An 18,449-nucleotide genomic window follows, 5' to 3' on the forward strand; every position below is an offset into this window, starting at 1 on the left:
TGCTACTGCCTCCTGGCTTGATGGACCGGAAGAGTCCTTGAGCCAAAATAGCTCGGCGGGTACTTCCGGGACGGGAGACCTGGGTTCCGGGAGGGTGCTGGAAAGAGAGGGAGAGGCGGCGGCGGCTGGAGGATGAAGAAGGAGCATGTGCTGCGCTGTCAGTTCTCCGCGTGGTATCCACTGTTCCGAAGCCTTACCATCAAGAGGTAAGACAGGAGGGGTTACGCCGGGGCGATAGGCAAAAGGGAACTGCGACATTTGGGGCGAGTCCTAGCTCCATCAGCGAAAAACAACAACAACAACAACAACAACACAGGCCTTTTAGCGACTGGATGGGAGCGCCAGTGCCCAGATTTCGACTTCCTAGTACTATTTCAGGTGGGGAGATTAATGAAGTCGATGCGAGTTTGCTGTGCGTCGTGTTGCGTTCACGGCGTGTGCTAGGGCGGGTAGAAGGGGGCAGGTCATGGTTCATCGAAGGTCAGATGGCGGGGTGACTAGTGGATTAAGCCGGTTCAGGCTTGGGAGTTCACCATCACTGCTTGTAGAACTGCCAGAGAGGAGAAGTGATCAGGAGAACTGGGTAGTCTGGATTTTACCACTGACTAACCCGCTGGGGTCTTAATTGCTTTCAGTCGCTCTAAGATGAGAACAGTGATACAGGCCCTGCTTGAAATTCTCCTGCGAAGCTCCGATAAGATAGCATAACAAGAAAGCATTAGTGTAGTTACATGTTGTTAGGGATCGAGATGTACGTTGACAGGAAGCCATCCCTGGAAAAGGAGTGGAATGGGATTCGTTGTCTAGTTCTCTGGCCTACAACAGGGGATCCATCCCTGGTTTGCAGGGCAAGCAGAAGAGAACTTTCATCCTTCACTGGGTCATTCAAGGTAATATAGGCAAGGCAGCTAGGAGAATACCCCCAGTGTTCAAAAGCAATCATAACATCTGGAGAATAATGCAAGAGCAGGCTGTCACTCACTAAGAGGGATAGATCAAAGAACCGCATATTCATGGCCAGGAGTTTCTGTATTTTGCCCGCTCCCCCTTTAGGCCTATATTATCACTTAATTTAGATACCAACTGTCTTCTGTTCATTTGGTCCCCTTGGTGCAGAGTGTGAATACAGAGAGGCCAACGATTTTGAAATCCTGAGGGTTTGGAAGAGCGTAAGGAGATTATTCACAAGACCGTTCTCTTCCATCCTGGTATTCATACATAGGATCTGTTTCTAGTTGGAGGTTAGAGCAGCTCCAAGGAAGATAATCCTTGCATTTGAAGGTGGTTGAAGTGACACCAAAACAAAAGGAAGAGCTTCAAGAGCTGCAATGGACCTTGCCTCCTAAGAAGTTATCTTCCCTTATGATATTCCAATCCTTTGTTACATTGTATAATCGGAATAAGCTTTAGGTCTGAGATGAGGCTAGAGTTATTTGTGTTGGTGAGAGAGAGGTATTTGTGAACCTGTCAGACATTTTCCTACTGAGTGCACTTAAAGCTGACCTGCAATGTGTGCAGGTGCCTTTTTGTCATCTGTGGCGTGGTTTTTCCTTTGCCTTCGGCAGGAAAAGTCTGATGGTTAAGAATTGGACTCTCGAATCGGGGCCGTCTGCCTGGCTTTGGATTTTGGTTCCACCAGCATCTTGAGCAAATTGCTTAATCTCTCTAAGCCCCATCTGGAAATTTGAGAAAATAATAGGATTGGCATGGGAATTAAATGAGATAAAACATTTAAAATGCTTGCCACTGTTTCTGGCGTGTAGTAAACACACGGAAATGCTGCTTGTTGTTACATTTTGGATTTAGTCAAAGCTCCATTGACGCAAAATAACTTTAGTTCACTTAGAGTGTGTACCACTCCTAGGAAGCAAAAGAGTGAAAAATAACCAGGAGGTGGGGTTTTTAAAAGTCCACAACTAAGCCGTGTTGCCTGAAACTGTTCTTTACTCTGTCTTTAAACTGTTTCTTCAGTCTGTTTAGTTCTGTGGTAATACCACGGGAACCTAACATACAGCAGGATATCCCTCCACAATCTGGGCCAGTCTGGTGGCGTTGTGTTAGCTTTGTCATTGTCCTTGTCAGCTTTAATGCTGAGAGACCATATTGTTGTTATTGACTCAGCATTATTATTCAGTGTTTATTACATGGTTTAGAGATGACTAGGTGGGTAAGAATACAAGTTTATTTTTTGATGAGTTCTAGAACTTTGACTCAGGCTTAAGAATCATTAGCTAGATAACTTTGGGCCATCTGCTTTACTTTTTAAAATCGGTTATTTTCCTCAAACATAAAAGCTATATTAAGTAATCTTTTAATCCCCCTTTTACCTTTAAAATTGTATTAGAATAACTTGTCTGTGTGTATACAATTATGTCCCCTTCGTCTAGAATCAGATAAGATCTAGAATTCTAGAATCTAGAAGAGGATACTGAATGTATAAGGTACTGAATGGGATATAGAATGGAGTAGGTACTTTGTCATTTAATTCTTTTACATCTGTTGGACAGACCTCATTGGACTCTCACCTGACTTGGATTTCAGTGACCGATCTAAGCTCTTCCTGGACAGCCTCATTAGTTTGTGTAAAGCACATTCTCGCCTGGAGTAGCACTTAACATGTTAATATGGTGATTTTTTTTTTTTTTTCCAGCTTTTGAGTTTCATAGTTTCACTTGAAATGGGTTAAAGTTTAGCAGATTTACAAACAGAGTAGTAAGATCTAGTGGTTGACCTTAAAAGCCTGAAGAATTAAGCTTTTCAATGTAAAATTGTAAAATTCGATAAATCAGGTATTAGTTTTAAGAACTGAACTAGCCCATGAATAATCTCTGGGCACACAAACCATTTCTGATTTGCCAGAAAACTTAATAAATGATGCACGAGTGGATGTCCTCTTGACTCTGAAAGCAAGCCATCATTTCTTTTCAGTTGTTAAAGACTATATGCCTCAAGGTCAAAATAATAGCATTACGTTTAGGTACCTGTTGAAGAATTTCTTGATGGTTTATTATTACAGAGTAAAAAGCAGATTATCCCATGAGATTCTGAAGTGACTTCAGGTTGTGGCTTTGCCCTCCCTTAATTGTCTGAAACAAACGAAACTAAAGCAGCTTTCTAGCTCTGGCAGTCCAGTCTGCTGAATGGGATTCCACCAGAACACATCCAGACACATGGTGGATTCTTAGCCTTAGGTGCTCACGGCCAACCAAGGAAGGGTTTCCAGATCTTCAGGCTACCTCTGTCTTCTGTCATAGAAGGTGGTCAGATGCTGGAAATTTCTGATTTGCTTACTGCATTTCCTGTGTTGCTGCAGATATCTGCTGGTGTCTGATTTCTGGAAGGCCCATGTACTCACTCAGAATTCTCTTGAGCTTGTGCCTTTCATGCTGTAATTTCAGTGTGGTTCTTTGGATTTGGTGGTTTTTTGTTTCTTCACCACGGTTGTTAATATATGAGCCGAATTTAGTTTCCCACAATCTTTATTGATATTGTTAATTTTCAGTCTCCTATCAAATGTACATCATTAACATTTCCCATTTTATTTTAAAATAAAGGTAACAAGTAATTAAAAAATTGAGTTTGGAATTTTTCTCTCTGCTTATGATTGGTCTTTTAAGATGATGCCTTTTTGGTAAATTTATTTATTATTATTGTTTTTTTTGTTTTTTGTTTTTTGTTTTTTTTAGTGTCATTCTTCCACTTCCTCAGAATGTGAAGGATTATTTACTCGATGATGGAACTCTGGTGGTTTCAGGAAGGTAAAGTGTACCAGGAAAAATTCTTTAAACTTTATCACAAAGAAATGTTGCAGTGATTAGATCTCAATAATTACCAGGTAAAATAAATACATTAGCTTTGGCACAATTCTCTCCTTTTTTTTCCCTCTTGTTAAAATTACATCCTGATCTTTGTCCTGTATTTCTTGTCAGTGTTCAATTAATAAGACTCAGAATTGAGTACTCCTTCCTCTGATAGTTGCTGGTTGTGAAACTGGGCAGTTCCTTCCATCTCTTGCTTGAGAAAATGGAGGGGGGCGGGGGCAGGAGGAGGGCCCATTAGGACCCTCTGAAGTTCTTCAGCCTTTTTTTTTTTTTTTTTTTTTGAGATCTTTCAACTTTTAAGATAAAAAATTTATTGTCCATTACAAACAGAAAGCTTTACTAGGGTATCGTGTAATTCCTTAACCTTTTCTTCCCCATGGTTAACCCCCCTCCACCTTCTCTGTTGCTGTAATTCCTCTAGTTATAAAGGGACGACATTACCATGTTTCAGTCTTTTTAGTGCAAACTTGAAAAAGTTTAAGAATCATAGAATGTAATGAAGTTCCTGGTTTTTCATTCAGGTGTCTGCTCACAGGTCATGTTACCTAAATAAATGCTCATCCCTCGCTTCCTTTCTGAACTAGCTTAACAGGAACCCTTGGTGTACAGAACTCCTTTTTTGTAGAATTCCAGGTTGGAAATAATTTTCCCTTGGAATTACTATTATTATCATTATTATCCCTTTTTTTTTTTTTTTTTTAGTATTTTTTTTTTTTTAAGTATTCTTCACGCCCAGCATGGAGCCCTTGGTTTTTAAGTATTCTTCACGCCCAGCATAGAGCATGGAGGGCTTGAACTCATGACCCTGCGATCAAAACCTGAGCTGAGATCAAGAGTCAGATGCTCAACCGACTGAGCCACCCAGGCATCCCTCCCTTGGAATTGTTTAAAAAAAATTTTTTTTTTGTTGTGATAAAATGCCCATAAGATAAAGTTTGCTGTCATAATTATTTTTCAGTGCACAGCTCAGGGGTACTAAGTGCATTTATAATGTGCAACCATCACCACCATCCACCTCCAGAACTCTTTCCATCTTGTAAAACTGAAACTCAGCCCCCATTAGACACGAACTACTCATTTCTCTTCCCACTAGCCCCTGCTCACCACTGTTCTACCTTCTGTGCCTATGATTTTGAGTACTCTAAATACCCCACATGAACAGACTCGTAGGGGATTTGTCCTTTTGTGACTGGCTTTATTTCACTCAGCCATAATGTCCACAAGCTTCACCCATATTCTAGCGTGTGTCAGAATTTCTTTCCTTTTAAGGTTGAATACTGCTTCATGGTATGAGTGGGCACATTTTGGTGCCTCACTTTTACTCTTTGCCTCATTTTATTTCTCTGCATGATACTTACTTCCATCTGGCATAATTCCCATAATTGTTCTGTTATTAGAATGCAGGCTTCATGAGAACGGGGACTTGGACAGGTCTGTTCCTGCCGCTTGGGGCAGTACCTGATACGTGAGAGGTGCTTGGTAGACATTTGTTGGATGAAGGAACTTGGGAATAGAATTGTGTGTGTTTTCAGTAACACTAATTTCATACTCTGCTTCCCTTTCTCTTGTGAATTTTCTGTGTAGTTTTCTGGATTACATTTCTGTTTTTGGTTATTCTTAGCCTCATAATAACCTGAAGATTGTTAATGAGAGTCTCATGAATTCTAATTGCAGGATAAGGAAACAGTAGAATAGTTAAGCAAGACTCAACTTTGGGGCACTTAAAAACATAATTTTAGGGGCGCCTGGGTGGCGCAGTCGGTTAAGGGTCCGACTTCAGCCAGGTCACGATCTCGCGGTCCATGAGTTCGAGCCCCGCGTCAGGCTCTGGGCTGATGGCTCAGAGCCTGGAGCCTGTTTCCGATTCTGTGTCTCCCTCTCTCTCTGCCCCTCCCCCGTTCATGCTCTGTCTCTCTCTGTCCCAAAAATAAATAAATGTTGAAAAAAAAATTAAAAAAAACAAAACATAATTTTATTATTCTCAAGTCTAGAACAATAATGAGTTTATTTCTATAAATGGAACTGTAGAGGTGCCTGAGGGGCTCAGCCGGTTAAGCACCCGACACTTGATCTCAGCTCAGATGATGGTTTCATGGTCCATGAGATCGAGTTCTGCCTCAGGCTCTGCACTGACAGCGTGGAGGCTGCTTGGGATTCTCTTTGCCCCTCCCTGTGCTCTCTTTCTCACTCTCTCAAAAATAAATAAATGGGACTATAAAGAAAATAATTTCTAACATTAGAAAGTACTGGGTAGATTTCCGTATTGCAAGCGTATTGAAGAGCTCCGTGTTGTTTTTCATTGGCCAGGTGTTTGTGCGAGCTTGTGGCGTGGGTGGGCCCTGCTAAATACCGTCGCACGGCTCTGTGGCGCCTTGCCGCACAGTAGTGCACCCATCAGAGAGGGATCCTGCCCTTTTGGAGTTGGCGGTTCAGCTTCAAGTGTGTGGGAATGGATCCAGCCTAGTGCCGGTCCTCCAGTCCCGTTGCCTGCTGGCAGATCATGTCTTTGTAATTTCTAGTGCTCTGTGCTTGGGTTTCCCTGTCCGTAAATGGGGTGACTGACACCCTAGAACTTACTGTGGGTTGTTGCACAGATGAAAAGAGATAATGTGTAAAATGTTTCGCCCAGTGCCTGGTCTACTGTATGCTCTGAAGAAACACCACCTGCTCTCACCGTCATCATTGATCTCACCTGGAACATTAAGCAAGCACACCAGTAAATATGTAACTGAGAATTCTGATGAGACTTTAAATCACTGGGGGTGGGGTGGCTGAAGATGGCAGGGAAGGACAGAGAATACCCTGAAGAAGTAACTTAGGAGCCTCTCAGTCAGGAAGTTTGGGTGGAAGGTAGTCAGTTGATGGGTGGAGGGAAAGATCTTCCAGGCTGAGGGAACAGCATTAAGGAGTGCTCTGAGGCATGGAAGGTCTTGATCTGCGGGGAACTACAGGGAGTCATGCAGCTGGAGCACGGAGGGCCGAACGATGCAAGAGTTGGTTGGTGCCACCGGGGAGGTAGTTAGGGGGTGTGTGGGAGTCCTGTTAAAGATTCTAGTATTGGGGCGCCTGGGTGGCTCAGTCGGTTGAGCGTCCGACTTCGCTCAGGTCACGATCTCGCGATCCATGAGTTCGAGCCCTGCATCAGGCTCTGTGCCAGCAGCTCAGAGCCTGGAGCCTGCTTCAGATTCTGTGTCTCCCTCTCTCTCTGGCCCTCCCCCCATTCATGCTCTGTCTCTCTCTGTCTCAAAAATAAATAAATGTTAAAAAAAAAAATTTTTTTTTAAAAATTAAAAAAAAAAAGATTCTAGTATTTATTCTGAGGTCAGTAGGAGTGCATTGAAGACCTCAGAACAAGACAGTGACTTGAGCAGATTTCAGGGTTTGAATTGGGACCGGTTACTGTGTGGGAATTGAAGACCGGTTAGGAGGATATTGCATTGGACCGAGTTAGAACTGACAGTGGCATGAACTACGATGGTGACACTGGAGGGGAGATGTGAGTGGATGTGAGGTGTTGGAGCTGCACCATCAGAACGTGGTGAGAAGGAGCTGGCAAGAATTACCCTCTCATTTCTGGCTGAACATCTGGATGGACGAAGGTGTCATTTACTCTGGCTGAGAAAAACCTTTGATTTGAAAAGGGCAGTAATTTTAGGTGGGATTATTTTTATAGGTAAAAACTTGAAAATACAGGTGAAATTTAAATGAGGTACATTTACAATAAAATGCACAGATCTTGAGTGTAACGTTTGATGAGTTTTGATAAATAACGCACACTTGTTTCATCACCTTGCCATTGAAAGTATCAAACATTTCCGGAGCATCTGGGAGGCTCAGTCGGTTAAGCGTCTGACTTCAGCTTAGGTCATGATCTCGTGCAGTTTGTGGGTTTGAGCCCCGTATTGGGCTCTAAGCTGACAGCTCAGAGCCTGGAGCCTGCTTCAGATTCTGTGTCTCCTCTCTCTCTGCCCCTCCCCCCCACTCGTTCTTGTTCTCATTCTTTCTGTCTCTCAAAAATAAACATTAAACAAGAAAAGGAAGGAAGGAAGGGAGGGAGGGAGGGAGGGAGGGAGGGAGGGAGGGAGGAAGGAAGGAAGGAAGGAAGGAAGGAAGGAAGGAAGGAGATCAAACATTTCCAGTCCCTGGGAAAGTCCCTACTCTCCCCTGTTGGTCAATCCTGCCCACCTCCTCCAACTCCACCCCAGGCAAACACTGGTCTGATTTCTGTCTCCATGGCTTAGTTCTGTCAGTTCTAGGCCTTGGTGTAAGTGAAATTATATAGTATGTATTTTTTTGTGTCTGGCTTCTTCAACTCAACATAATGCTTTTGAGATTCATGTGTTATTCTGTTTCATTGCTAAGTAGCTTTCTTCAAACCTGTCTTTTTGTTTAAAAGATATTTTTAAGTAATCTCTGCATCCAGCCTGGGGCTCAGACTCACAACCCTGAGCTCACGTGTTACATGCTCTATTGACTGAGCCAGCTAGGTGCCTCCGGATGTGTCTTTTTAAAGCTCAGTGTTTGTTTTGTGTGCGGGCTTGGTTGTGTATCCCTCTCAGTATATTCTTTGCTGTCCTAGTCTTTTCATTTTTTTCCTTGGAGTCCATGCTATTTTTTTTTTTTATTTTTTTAACCTACGAATTTTTTTTTAAAGTTTTTATTCAAATTCCAGTTACCATACAGTGTAATACTAGTTGCAGGTGTACAATACAGTGATTCCACACTTGGAAACATCACCAGGTCCTCCTCATGACAGGTGCGCTCCTTCATCCCCATCACCTTCTTCACCCATACCCCCACCCACCTCCCCTCTGGTGACCAGGTGTTTGTTTCCATAGTTAAGAGTCTGTTTCTTGAAAAATGATGGTTGGTGTGTCACAGTAGTTGGCGGTGCCTTAACCGAATGTGTGTGGTCAGGCCTGAAGGCCCCTTCCGTCCTTGTCAAGGGGAGTGCTGACATCTCAGCTCAGACAACACTTGCTATCCTAACCTTTTTGACTTTCCCAGGAAGAGTACGGGGGTAAAAAAGTAAAACAAGAACACCCCATGAAGCTTTAATTAACCCAAAAAGAACATAATTTAATTTAACCTAAAGGGATAATTAAACTTTAAATGGGTTAACAGTTTTGGTTGGAATGACCCTGGAGAACAAAACAACCTCCAGGTGATTACAATCTAGATGCACTGGTTACAATATCACATCACTTATGGATCCACGATATTGACCAACGGAGCAAGTTACGCTAGGGAAAACAGCACAGTCCTATCCTGGGGTTCATATCGACAGTAGGGTTTATGGCTTCGGATCCGGACATCCCAGTGGTTTCATTTGTTCAGCTATTGAAGTGCTGCAGGCCAGAATATCTCCATTCAGGCCAGAGTAATCCAGGTTGGTTTCTGTCCATCAGTAATTTCTCCCTGAGTTCAGATAGTATCAATTAGTTGAATGAGTGTGTGTGTTTAAAATATTAATGGAGTACCACAATTGTGTCTATTAATATGTGGACATTTTAGCTCTTTTATATGGGATGTTTCCCTGCATCGAGGAATACAGTATTATAGTTTCAAATAAATAGAATGGAGTTAATGGACTAGACTTACTGAATATTCTTTCTATTGTGAGTAGGCCAGTAGTGAACTATGGCTGGTAGACACAGATCTGTCGATTAGGCATCTTTCCTTAGTATAGACTATGGGACTTGTGTATGACTCAGTTTTGTTTGGTAAGATAAATTCTGAAATGGTACGGAGTGGGAACAATATGAATGTCTAGAGATTCCATCATGTGTAAAAGATGCCCCACCTTATTATTAATTACCAAAGGAGTACTTGCTTATTATAGTAAACTTGAAAACTTTATAGAGAAAATATAAAGAAGCAGAAAAAAATTACTTATAATTCTACTACCTAAAAGCAAATCCTGTTCAAATATTGGAATATCTTCTCTAGTCTTTTTAAATACATGTTTTACCTATCTTATGAGCATACTATATTTTATATAATATGTAATGTTATATTTTGTATAGTTTATACTATATTCATCTAATATGTAATACATATTATACATAATACATGTTTGTATATAATACATATTTTACATAATATAGAATTTTATATTCTTTATTTCAGTGAACACAATTGTGTAATTTTCCATGTGTTTTTAAGTTTTTTTTTTAATTTTTTATACTTGAGAGACAGAGCTCAAGCAGGGGAGGGGCATAGAGATGAAGACAGAATATGAAGCAGGCTCCAAGCTCTGAGCTGTCAGCACAGAGCCTGATGCAGGGCCCGAACTTGCTAGCAGTGAGATCATGACCTGAGCCAAAGTCAGCTGCCCAACCGACTGACCCACCCAGGCACCCCTCCATGTGTTTTTAAAATGGCATAAAATTATTAAAAAAAAAAAAATCTTTTTTTAATGTTTATTTTTGAGAGAGAGAGAAAGAGACAGCATGAGTGGGGGAGGGGCAGAAAAAAAGGGAGACACAGAATCCGAACCAGTCTTCAGGCTCTGAGCTGTCAGCACAGAGCCCGACATAGGGCTCAAATCCACAAACAGTGAGATCATGACCTGAGCTGAAGTTGGACGCTCAACCAACTGAGCCACCCAGGCGCCCTGGCATAAAATTATTTTTAGTAACTGCATAATTTCCATGGATATGTACTTGCTATAATTAATTCCATAGTTGTTGGGCATTTAGGTCATTTGCAAGTTTATAGAAAAATAATTCCTCAGTGATCATATTTTTGCATGGAACACCGTTTGCACGTAGGATTATTTCTGTACAATAAGAATCCTAGACTCCAGTTATAGGAGTCTTGACTCCTATATTGACTAGTATTGCCAGATAGTTTTCACTAACCATTGTACCAATTTATATGTTTAACACTAGTGTATTAAGGTACTTATCTCAGAAAGTGGATTTCCTAATTAAATGCTTTCCTCTAGGTTTCCAAGTTAGTTGGTACAAAGAAATTAAAGGCAGACCAAGGCTGTGAATATAATTTCTTCAGTTTCATCTCTCATGAAGTGAATGTGGCCTTTTTGCTCCTCCAGCTCTTACGTACTCTCCTTAACCTGCCACCCAGTGCTCCCTGTGTGTGTTCCCCAGGTCAGTGGGTTGATTTTCATTGCAGATACAGGATATCTGCTATGGTCAGAGTGTTTGTGTGGCCCCCAAATTCATATGTTGACGTCTTGACTCCCAAAGATACTCGGTATTAGAAGGTGGGACCTTTAGGGGGTGATTTGGTCATGAAGGTGGAGCTTTCGTGAATGGCATTTGTGCCCTAATAAAAGGTACCCCAGAGAACTCCCTTGCCCCCTCTGCCATGTGAGGACACGGTGAGAAGGTGGCCATCTGCAGCCCAGAACCTGACCCTGCAGGCACCCTGATCTTGGCTTCCAGCCTCCAGAACTGTGAGAAATAAATTCCTGTTTATAAGCCACTCAGTATAAAGCCACTCAGTGTTTTGTTTTAGTAGCCCAGACAGACTAACTTAATATCCCATTTTAAACATGACTTAAACAAGGAGGCAAATGAATTATTTCAGAAGTCCTATGACATGGTAATTGTTGGGAAGTGTAGTAGGTCAGTGATGCTAGGACTCAAAAAGAGCTTCTCTGTGAACTTCTTGATTCTCCTCTCCAGGGTCCAAGTTCACCGTAGTGATTTCAAGCATCACATCCTCACACTGTCATATCCAGAAGCCAGAAGAAAGGAGATCCTGTCTCACATTCCTCTTGAAGAGCAGAGCAAACCTTCTCAGGAGCTCTCTGTCCCTTGTTGGTCAGGGGTGGTCCCCTCAGTAGCAAGGCGTTGGAATAGCCATGAGCGGTGGACTGGTCTGTAGGTACTGGTGTGGTTAGGGAGAAGTCCTCAAGGCACAGGGGCACTTAGTTTCTGAACAAATTGGAGGTTTTATTATTAGAGAAGTGGGGAAATGGGTATTGGGGTTTCCATAGGTCTTGATTCTTCATTCCTAATCTCCCATAACCTCCACATGCAGTACGTTTTTTTTCATTTCTGCGTTTCAGCTCTGTAAGGGATCTTGTTTACATGTTTAACTTAGTACGGAGTCTGGGCCTAATGAGTATGTATTGAGTGAATGAATGAATAAATGAACATGGTTACTTCACTCTCTTCCACGGTAGAGTCAAATGAATAGTATAGACCAAGGCTGATAACTGGGTTTATCTTGTTTGCCAACTCAGATCTGGTAATGGTTTCCTAGAGTGATGTGTTGAGAAGGATTCTGAGGCTGCATCCAGGGTTCAGTAAGAAAGAAAGCTTGGTTCGATTATTACTGTCTGTAGTGGGTTGGGAAAGGAGGCTGGTAACATCCATTTCTGATACAAGTGAGTCATTTTTTGCACATTATTAGGTGCCTAATATGAAATGGGTGCTGAGTGTGTTACTGAGATAACAAGATGGGTGGGGTATCCTACCTTGGGAATCCATGTTCAGTGGCCAAGTTAGATGTAAATAAATAGGTGTCTGGGTTTTGTTTTTTGTTTTTTGTTTTTTTTTTTTTTAAATAAAACCATCCATATTCTGATAAGCATGTTTTTCAAGTTTAAATAATCACTGTAAGCTGCAGTAGAGGTGATACTTGAACTGGTCTCACAAATTGGGTCTGACTCAGGTGGTCTGACTCACTGGTTCCAAGAACTAATCTTGATTTGTTCCTTTCTGGTCTTGAGTTCTTTTCTTTCCTGATCTGTCTCCCTTAAGGCAGAATAATAATAGACACCAGCTATTAAACACATGTTGCGTATGTTCCTGATTTGAATCCTCACAACTCTAGAGTAGCCCCTCTCTTTTGGTTTTGTAGACGGGATAATGGTGCAAAGCTCTCGACTAACAGTGGGAGAACTGACACACTCAGACCATGTCTTTTTCCAAAGCCAGTGCTCTTAAGGGTTCCCATTGCTCTGTGCTGGAGGTGATACAGGAAATACAGAATAGTTCTAAATATTAGCATCATACTTTGACCATTCCAGTCATCAGTGTTTAGAGCTATACCTTAGAAAGAAAGTCTAGTAAACTTGAGAATTTATACCTTCCGTCATCATTTACAGTGATCCGGTTTTGTGAGCTACCTCAGAGTAGGCATTGTGATAAGTCCTTCTAAGAACTATATGAAGACACTGATTATAAACATGATTTTTCAATGTATTTCATTATACAATCAAAAACACCTGATGTTTTAGAGTGGTAAAACACACTTTCAAGTTCATTGAGTACCTTTTGTACGATGGAGCCACATTAAAGATGATAATGTCATATTTAAGGATGTGTGGTGTTGAAAGAGATGCAAGAGAAGGAAAGGCTGTATAGCTCTTTGAGCAGGGAACTCACAGGTGACAGTGTTAGCGTTCTCATTATACTGCAGGGTCTGGGTCTTAGCTTTGTGGATCTGGGAACTCTATTCTTGAGGATTACAGAGGACTGATTAAACTTTAGAGACCTGGGGTGCCTGACTGGCTCAGTAGGTCGTGCACACAACTCTTTATCCCAGGATTGTGAGTACAAGCCCCACGTTGGGCATAGAGCTTACTTGAAAAAAAAATGTAGGGAACTGATCTGCATTAACCGAAATCACACCAGATTGACTGATTGATTAAATTATTGATAAGTCCATGTGTCAGTTTCTTGATTTATAAAGGAGGATATGCCATTCCAGTGATTGCTGCCGTAACAATTTATTATGCCCTCAAATTTGAATGGAACCACTGTTGGTAGCTTTGTATTTAACAATATACTTACACTAATTATTTCTTAAAAAGATGCTATCTCCACCTTTCTGTTATGATATTTGAAGATTTAGTTTTCTTACACCCTCGAGATCTTCATTACAGCTTTTGGTTAAATCACTAGTCAGTGGTCACAATGTTATGATGTTACTGTTGGCTGCTGAGCCACGTTGTGTACTATGATGACCTTTTTAAAAAAATTATTTTTTGTACTTTTTTTTCTTAAGTTTATTTTGAGAGAGGGCACATGTGCAAGCAGGGGAGGGGCAGAGAGAGAGAGAGAGAGAGAGAGAGGGAGGGAGAGAGAGAATCACATGCAGACTCCACGCCATCAGCACCGAGCCCGACTCGGGGCTCGATCCCACAAACTATGTGATCATGACCTGAGCCCAAGATCACCCAGGCGCCCCAACCTTTTCTTTTTTTATAACCTTGTTTTCTCTGGAACTACTAGCCAGCTTCGTTAAATTTACTTAATTCCCATATGTCTGTCACTAATACTTAGTAATTTTTCCAGTAAACAGGGTGTAAGCCTGTTAGCTGTTTCTCTAAACACTCCAGGACATTTCAGATCCAGCGGGTCCATTTTCCTTTCCCAGATTCATTTTAGCAGTCCATCTTCCTGTTCCAGTCTGGCAGCTCTTCAGGGCTAGTATACAGTTGTTACCTTGGAACTTTCCTATTCTGTGCCCGATTTTCTTTTCCTTGGATATCACGTTTTTGGGTCTCTTGATTTACCTGTTTTATTGAAGCACATGCTCTAAAATGCATAGGAAGAGAAACTGAGTCTTTTCATACCTGGAAAAAGTTTTTATTTTACTCTGGATTTTTTTGAGGGGGTGAATTGGCTTAGTATGGGATTTTAGGCAGAGTATTTCCCTGTGATTTTGAAGGCATGGTCTACTATCTTCCATAAAGTCCCATGTCATTCTGATTTGTGTTCCTTTATTGTGACTTGGTTTTCTTTATGAATGTTTTTGAGAATTCCTCTTTCATGTTTTTACATTTCACAATAGCCCTCTGTATTGCCCAAACGTATTGACTTAAAAACAATGAACACTTTGTCAGTGATTGCATCGCTGGGTGTTGAGAGTTCTCCTTGGGTCTCTCACTTCCTGCTTACCTTGCTAGCAGAAGCACTGATACCTTTTATTCTTGTTATCTTTTCAAGGATGTTTATATAGCAGAGAGCCTTGGAAGGTAGAGATAGGAGCTCCCTCTCTAGCAGAGAACAGGTTTTTTATTGTCTGGGACAGGTGAAGACAGTGTTTCTGCCCTTGGGTCGGAGACCGAACCGGTTTACCTTGTAGAAGATGTGATTCCCTAAGTTCAGGGTTCCTCAGTTGTGATGCAAACCTGGCCCACACCTTGACCTCCCACGGGACTAGACTGGCCAGAGGGAACTGACGCCCATACTTCTTGACACTGGATGCATCTTCTGTTGGTCTTGCTAAGGCATTCTTGTTGCTGTCGTCATTTGGTGGTTCTGCTAAGATGGCCTCGCTCACGTGTCTGGCAGTTGATGTTGGGCTTCTCTTCCCATGTGGACTCTCATCTCAGAAAGACTACCCTTCTGGGGGAGGGGGCAGGGTGCGCCTGGGTGGCTCAGTCAGTTAAGCATCAGACTCTTGATTTTGGCTCAGGTCATGATCTCATGATTTGGGAGTTCGAGCCCCATGTCGGGCTTTGTGCTGACAGCCTGGAGCCTGCTTGGGATTCACTCTCTCCCTCTCTCTCTGCTTGTCTACCCCCCTCCCCAAATAAATAAATAAATATTAATTTTTTTTTTTTTTTAAAGAAGAAAGACTACCCTTGTTATGCCCAGAATTCGTGATCCCCAAAGACCACCAGGGAGCCGAGTCCGATGCAAAAGCAAAGAGCCTTTATTCGAGCTAGCTCGAGCTCAGTCCCCTACCTGTACCAACACAGCGGTGAGATACCAGGGAGAGAGAGCGAGTTTCAAAAGGACAAAAGGTTTTATTGGGGCCTGGGGGCAGTTGGTGAGGTAATGGCTATGGCCTCAGCCGATTGGCTGGGGAAGGGTCCGAGTCCTGTTAGGCTGGTGAGGGGGGGTTTACTCAAGGGGAGGAGGTGTGGTCAAGGTGAAGGACACAGGAAGGACACAGGATGAAGGAACAGGATGGAGTCGGCCTGCGTAGGCCCGCCCTTTCACCCTTACTTTGCATAGGGTTGGCCGCATTCCAAATGTGAGAGTGGAGGCTGTAAAGGCTTCTGACACCTTGAATTACATGCTGTCACTTGTGCTACATTTTGCTGATCACAGTGAATCTTGATGCCAGTTTAAATGAAAGGAATGGGGAAATAAATGCCATTATTTGATGGCAAGTGTGGCAAAGTCGCCCTGCAGACGAGCATATCAGACTAGATGGCAAGAATTCTTGTGGCCATCTTTGCGTAGCATTTAAGGCTTTTTTCCTCCATTCTCTATGCTGTGTACTTGGTGAGCCCTTTCATTCTAGAGACCTATTTTTCAGTTCGGGGACATTTAAAAATACTGTGTCTTTGATAATTTTTTCTTATTTTCTTGTTTCTCTTTTTTGAACTCCTATTATTTAGATATTGGATCTTGCTGGGTTCTCTGAATTTTATCATTCCTTCTCTGTTATCTGTTTCTTTGTCTTCTTGGTTCTCCTTTCTGGGACATTTCCTTCATTTTGCCATATTCATGCTATTGAATTTTTAAATTTCAGCTACTTGGGGCACTTGGGTGGCCCAGTCAGTTAAGCATCTGACTTCGGCTCAGGTCATGATCTTGCAGTCTGTGAGTTTGAGCCCCACATTGGCTCTGTGCTGACAGCTCAGAGCCTGGAGCCTGCTTTGGATTCTGGGTCTCTCCCTCTCTCTGCCCCTCCTTGCTTGCTTGCACGCTCTCTCTCTCTCTCTCTCTCTCTCAAAAATAAACATTAGGAAAAATAAAGACAACTAAATTTCATTTCTACAGGTTCAATCCTGTCCTCTGTTCCCTCTGTTCTTCTCTTGTGGATTCAGGATCTTTATTTTTAAGGATATTAATGATTTAAAAAATATTTTTCCTTTTAAAAAACTTTTTTTTTTTTCCATCTTGGAGCCTTTCTTTAGTTTTCTAATGATTCTAGGCCTTTTATTCATATTTGAGAGTGAGGGGGACACACACACACATACACGCATACACACACACACTTGGAAACTTTGTAAAAACCGGGTGGGGCTGGCTAAGAGTGCCAGCAATGAGCAGAAATTGATGGAAGTTTCCCGGAAAGATCTACAGGTCTTTCCTCTGGGGTGGTTGAGTTTCTACAGAGAAGAATGTTGTAACCTGTGTGTGTTCTGGGAGCAGAGTGGGAGGAAGGGGACTAGGGGCCTCACTGTTAGTGTGACTTTCACAAGGCTGCTTGTCGCACTCTAGCATTTCACCCTCGTATTCCTCCGGGGCAGTATGGACCTGAGTCCTTACCCTCTTTGGTTCATGGAGAGGATCAGTTGTTTTGGTGTGCAGGGTGAGGAAGGCTACGTGCATCTTACTGTCCCTTCTGTGGACTTCACACAAGCCTCCTACCTGTTTGTAGCCCAGAACTTCGGTCTCGTCATCAGTGGTAGTTCTAGCTTCCCCCTTTTGCTCGCTGGGTTATCCTCCTCATTGGCTTTCTGTTTTCCAAAGTTGTGTTGCTGTCTCTTTTCTGCAGCTGTCTCTTCTTTGATCCCTTTTTTCCTTGAGAGTTTTCCTATCATTTTAGTGGGGTTTCCAGAGGAGCATAGGGATAGATAAATGCCCCTGGTCAACCGGCAGCCTCCCTTTCCCTTCTTCTGATAGTTTCTTGGTACAGATCCTGTGCTGGTTCTTGTTTGGATTATTATTTGTTTTCATTGACGTGGTGAGTTCTTTGTAGGCCAGTTACTTGTGGTTTAGTGTTGATGAGAGACCAAAGCAGTGTTATTCCTTCTGAGTGTTTTCAGCCTTTGCTTTCTCCCTAGGCAATGAAGATTGGCTACTGGGTGGTCCGTTTCCACCCGTGCTGTGCTCGCCAGCTGCTTCAAAGGAGGCACGTCAAGTCTTTCGTTGCCTGTCTCCCCCCACACGTTTCCGTGGTGCCAGTCAAGGTGCAGGGCAATACCTGACCCCAGCCCACACACTCTTTTCTTACTAGGTAGAAAAAGATTCTTGATTTTGCCTCTCAGGGGGACCCGCTCTTCGGTAGAACAGCTCGTCCGATGATTCCTTTTGCCTTCTTCATCTCACTTGATCTTCCTCGTCTGTGGCAGCACTTTCTCATATATCGGGATTCAGAGTTGTAGATGACTGCTAGTGTCCTTGGAGTTGGAGGTTGAATTTTTCTTTTCCGTAGTTCTAGTGACATATGAGAAGAGGGCAGGAAGTTTGTATTCTTTTTATTTTGTATTGGTTTTTCTCTCTAAAAAAATGAACTTTTCCTAACATTATCCTCCAATTCTGAGGCTGTCTTTTTATTTTTATTTTAGAGAAAGAGCGAGCAAGAGTGTGACAGGGGAGAGGGGCAGAGGGGGAGAGAGAATCTCAAGCAGGTTCCACACTTGGCATGGACCCCAATGTGGAGTCATGACCCTGGGATCGTGACCTGAGCCAAAATTGAGAGATGCTCAACCAACTGAGCAAGCCATACCCTCTCCCTTTTCAAATATATATATTGAGTATGACTGAACTTAGGACTACATACATGGTACTGAAGCCTTTTTCTTGCTTAATTTTTGTTTTATGTTCTTCTAGGGAAGATCCACCAACATGTTCTCAGCCAGACAGTGATGATGAAGCAGAAGAAATACAGGTTGGTTCAGAATAAAACAGCCCATTCTATCATTTCAGTGAGCCCTGAAATGGTTCTCATATTTACATCTTA

General features: G+C 42.4%; 1 protein-coding gene and 1 non-coding gene across 6 annotated transcripts in view; one reads left to right on the forward strand and one right to left on the reverse strand.

The window, feature by feature from the left end:
* Nucleotides 1-72: 72 nt before the first annotated feature.
* CDC123 (cell division cycle 123) overlaps nucleotides 73-18,449 on the forward strand; it is a 60,892-nt gene continuing 42,515 nt past the window's right edge. For 3 of the 5 annotated variants that reach the window (XM_003988105.6, XM_019833934.2, XM_006933243.5), the window contains exons 1-3: nucleotides 73-206; nucleotides 3,687-3,758; nucleotides 18,320-18,377. In XM_003988105.6, the coding sequence (XP_003988154.1) occupies nucleotides 133-206; nucleotides 3,687-3,758; nucleotides 18,320-18,377 (204 nt within the window). In that variant the 5' untranslated portion in view covers nucleotides 73-132. The remainder of the gene's footprint in view (nucleotides 207-3,686; nucleotides 3,759-18,319; nucleotides 18,378-18,449) is intronic. The other 2 variants (XM_006933242.5, XM_019833936.3) reach the window with 1 other exon arrangement.
* On the reverse strand, nucleotides 8,677-8,798 carry LOC111561583. Its single transcript, XR_002744225.1, has one exon. It is a non-coding gene; the product is annotated as a U6atac minor spliceosomal RNA (small nuclear RNA).

Source organism: Felis catus, chromosome B4 (genome assembly GCF_018350175.1).
Source record: "Felis catus isolate Fca126 chromosome B4, F.catus_Fca126_mat1.0, whole genome shotgun sequence".
Taxonomy (NCBI): domain Eukaryota; kingdom Metazoa; phylum Chordata; class Mammalia; order Carnivora; family Felidae; genus Felis; species Felis catus.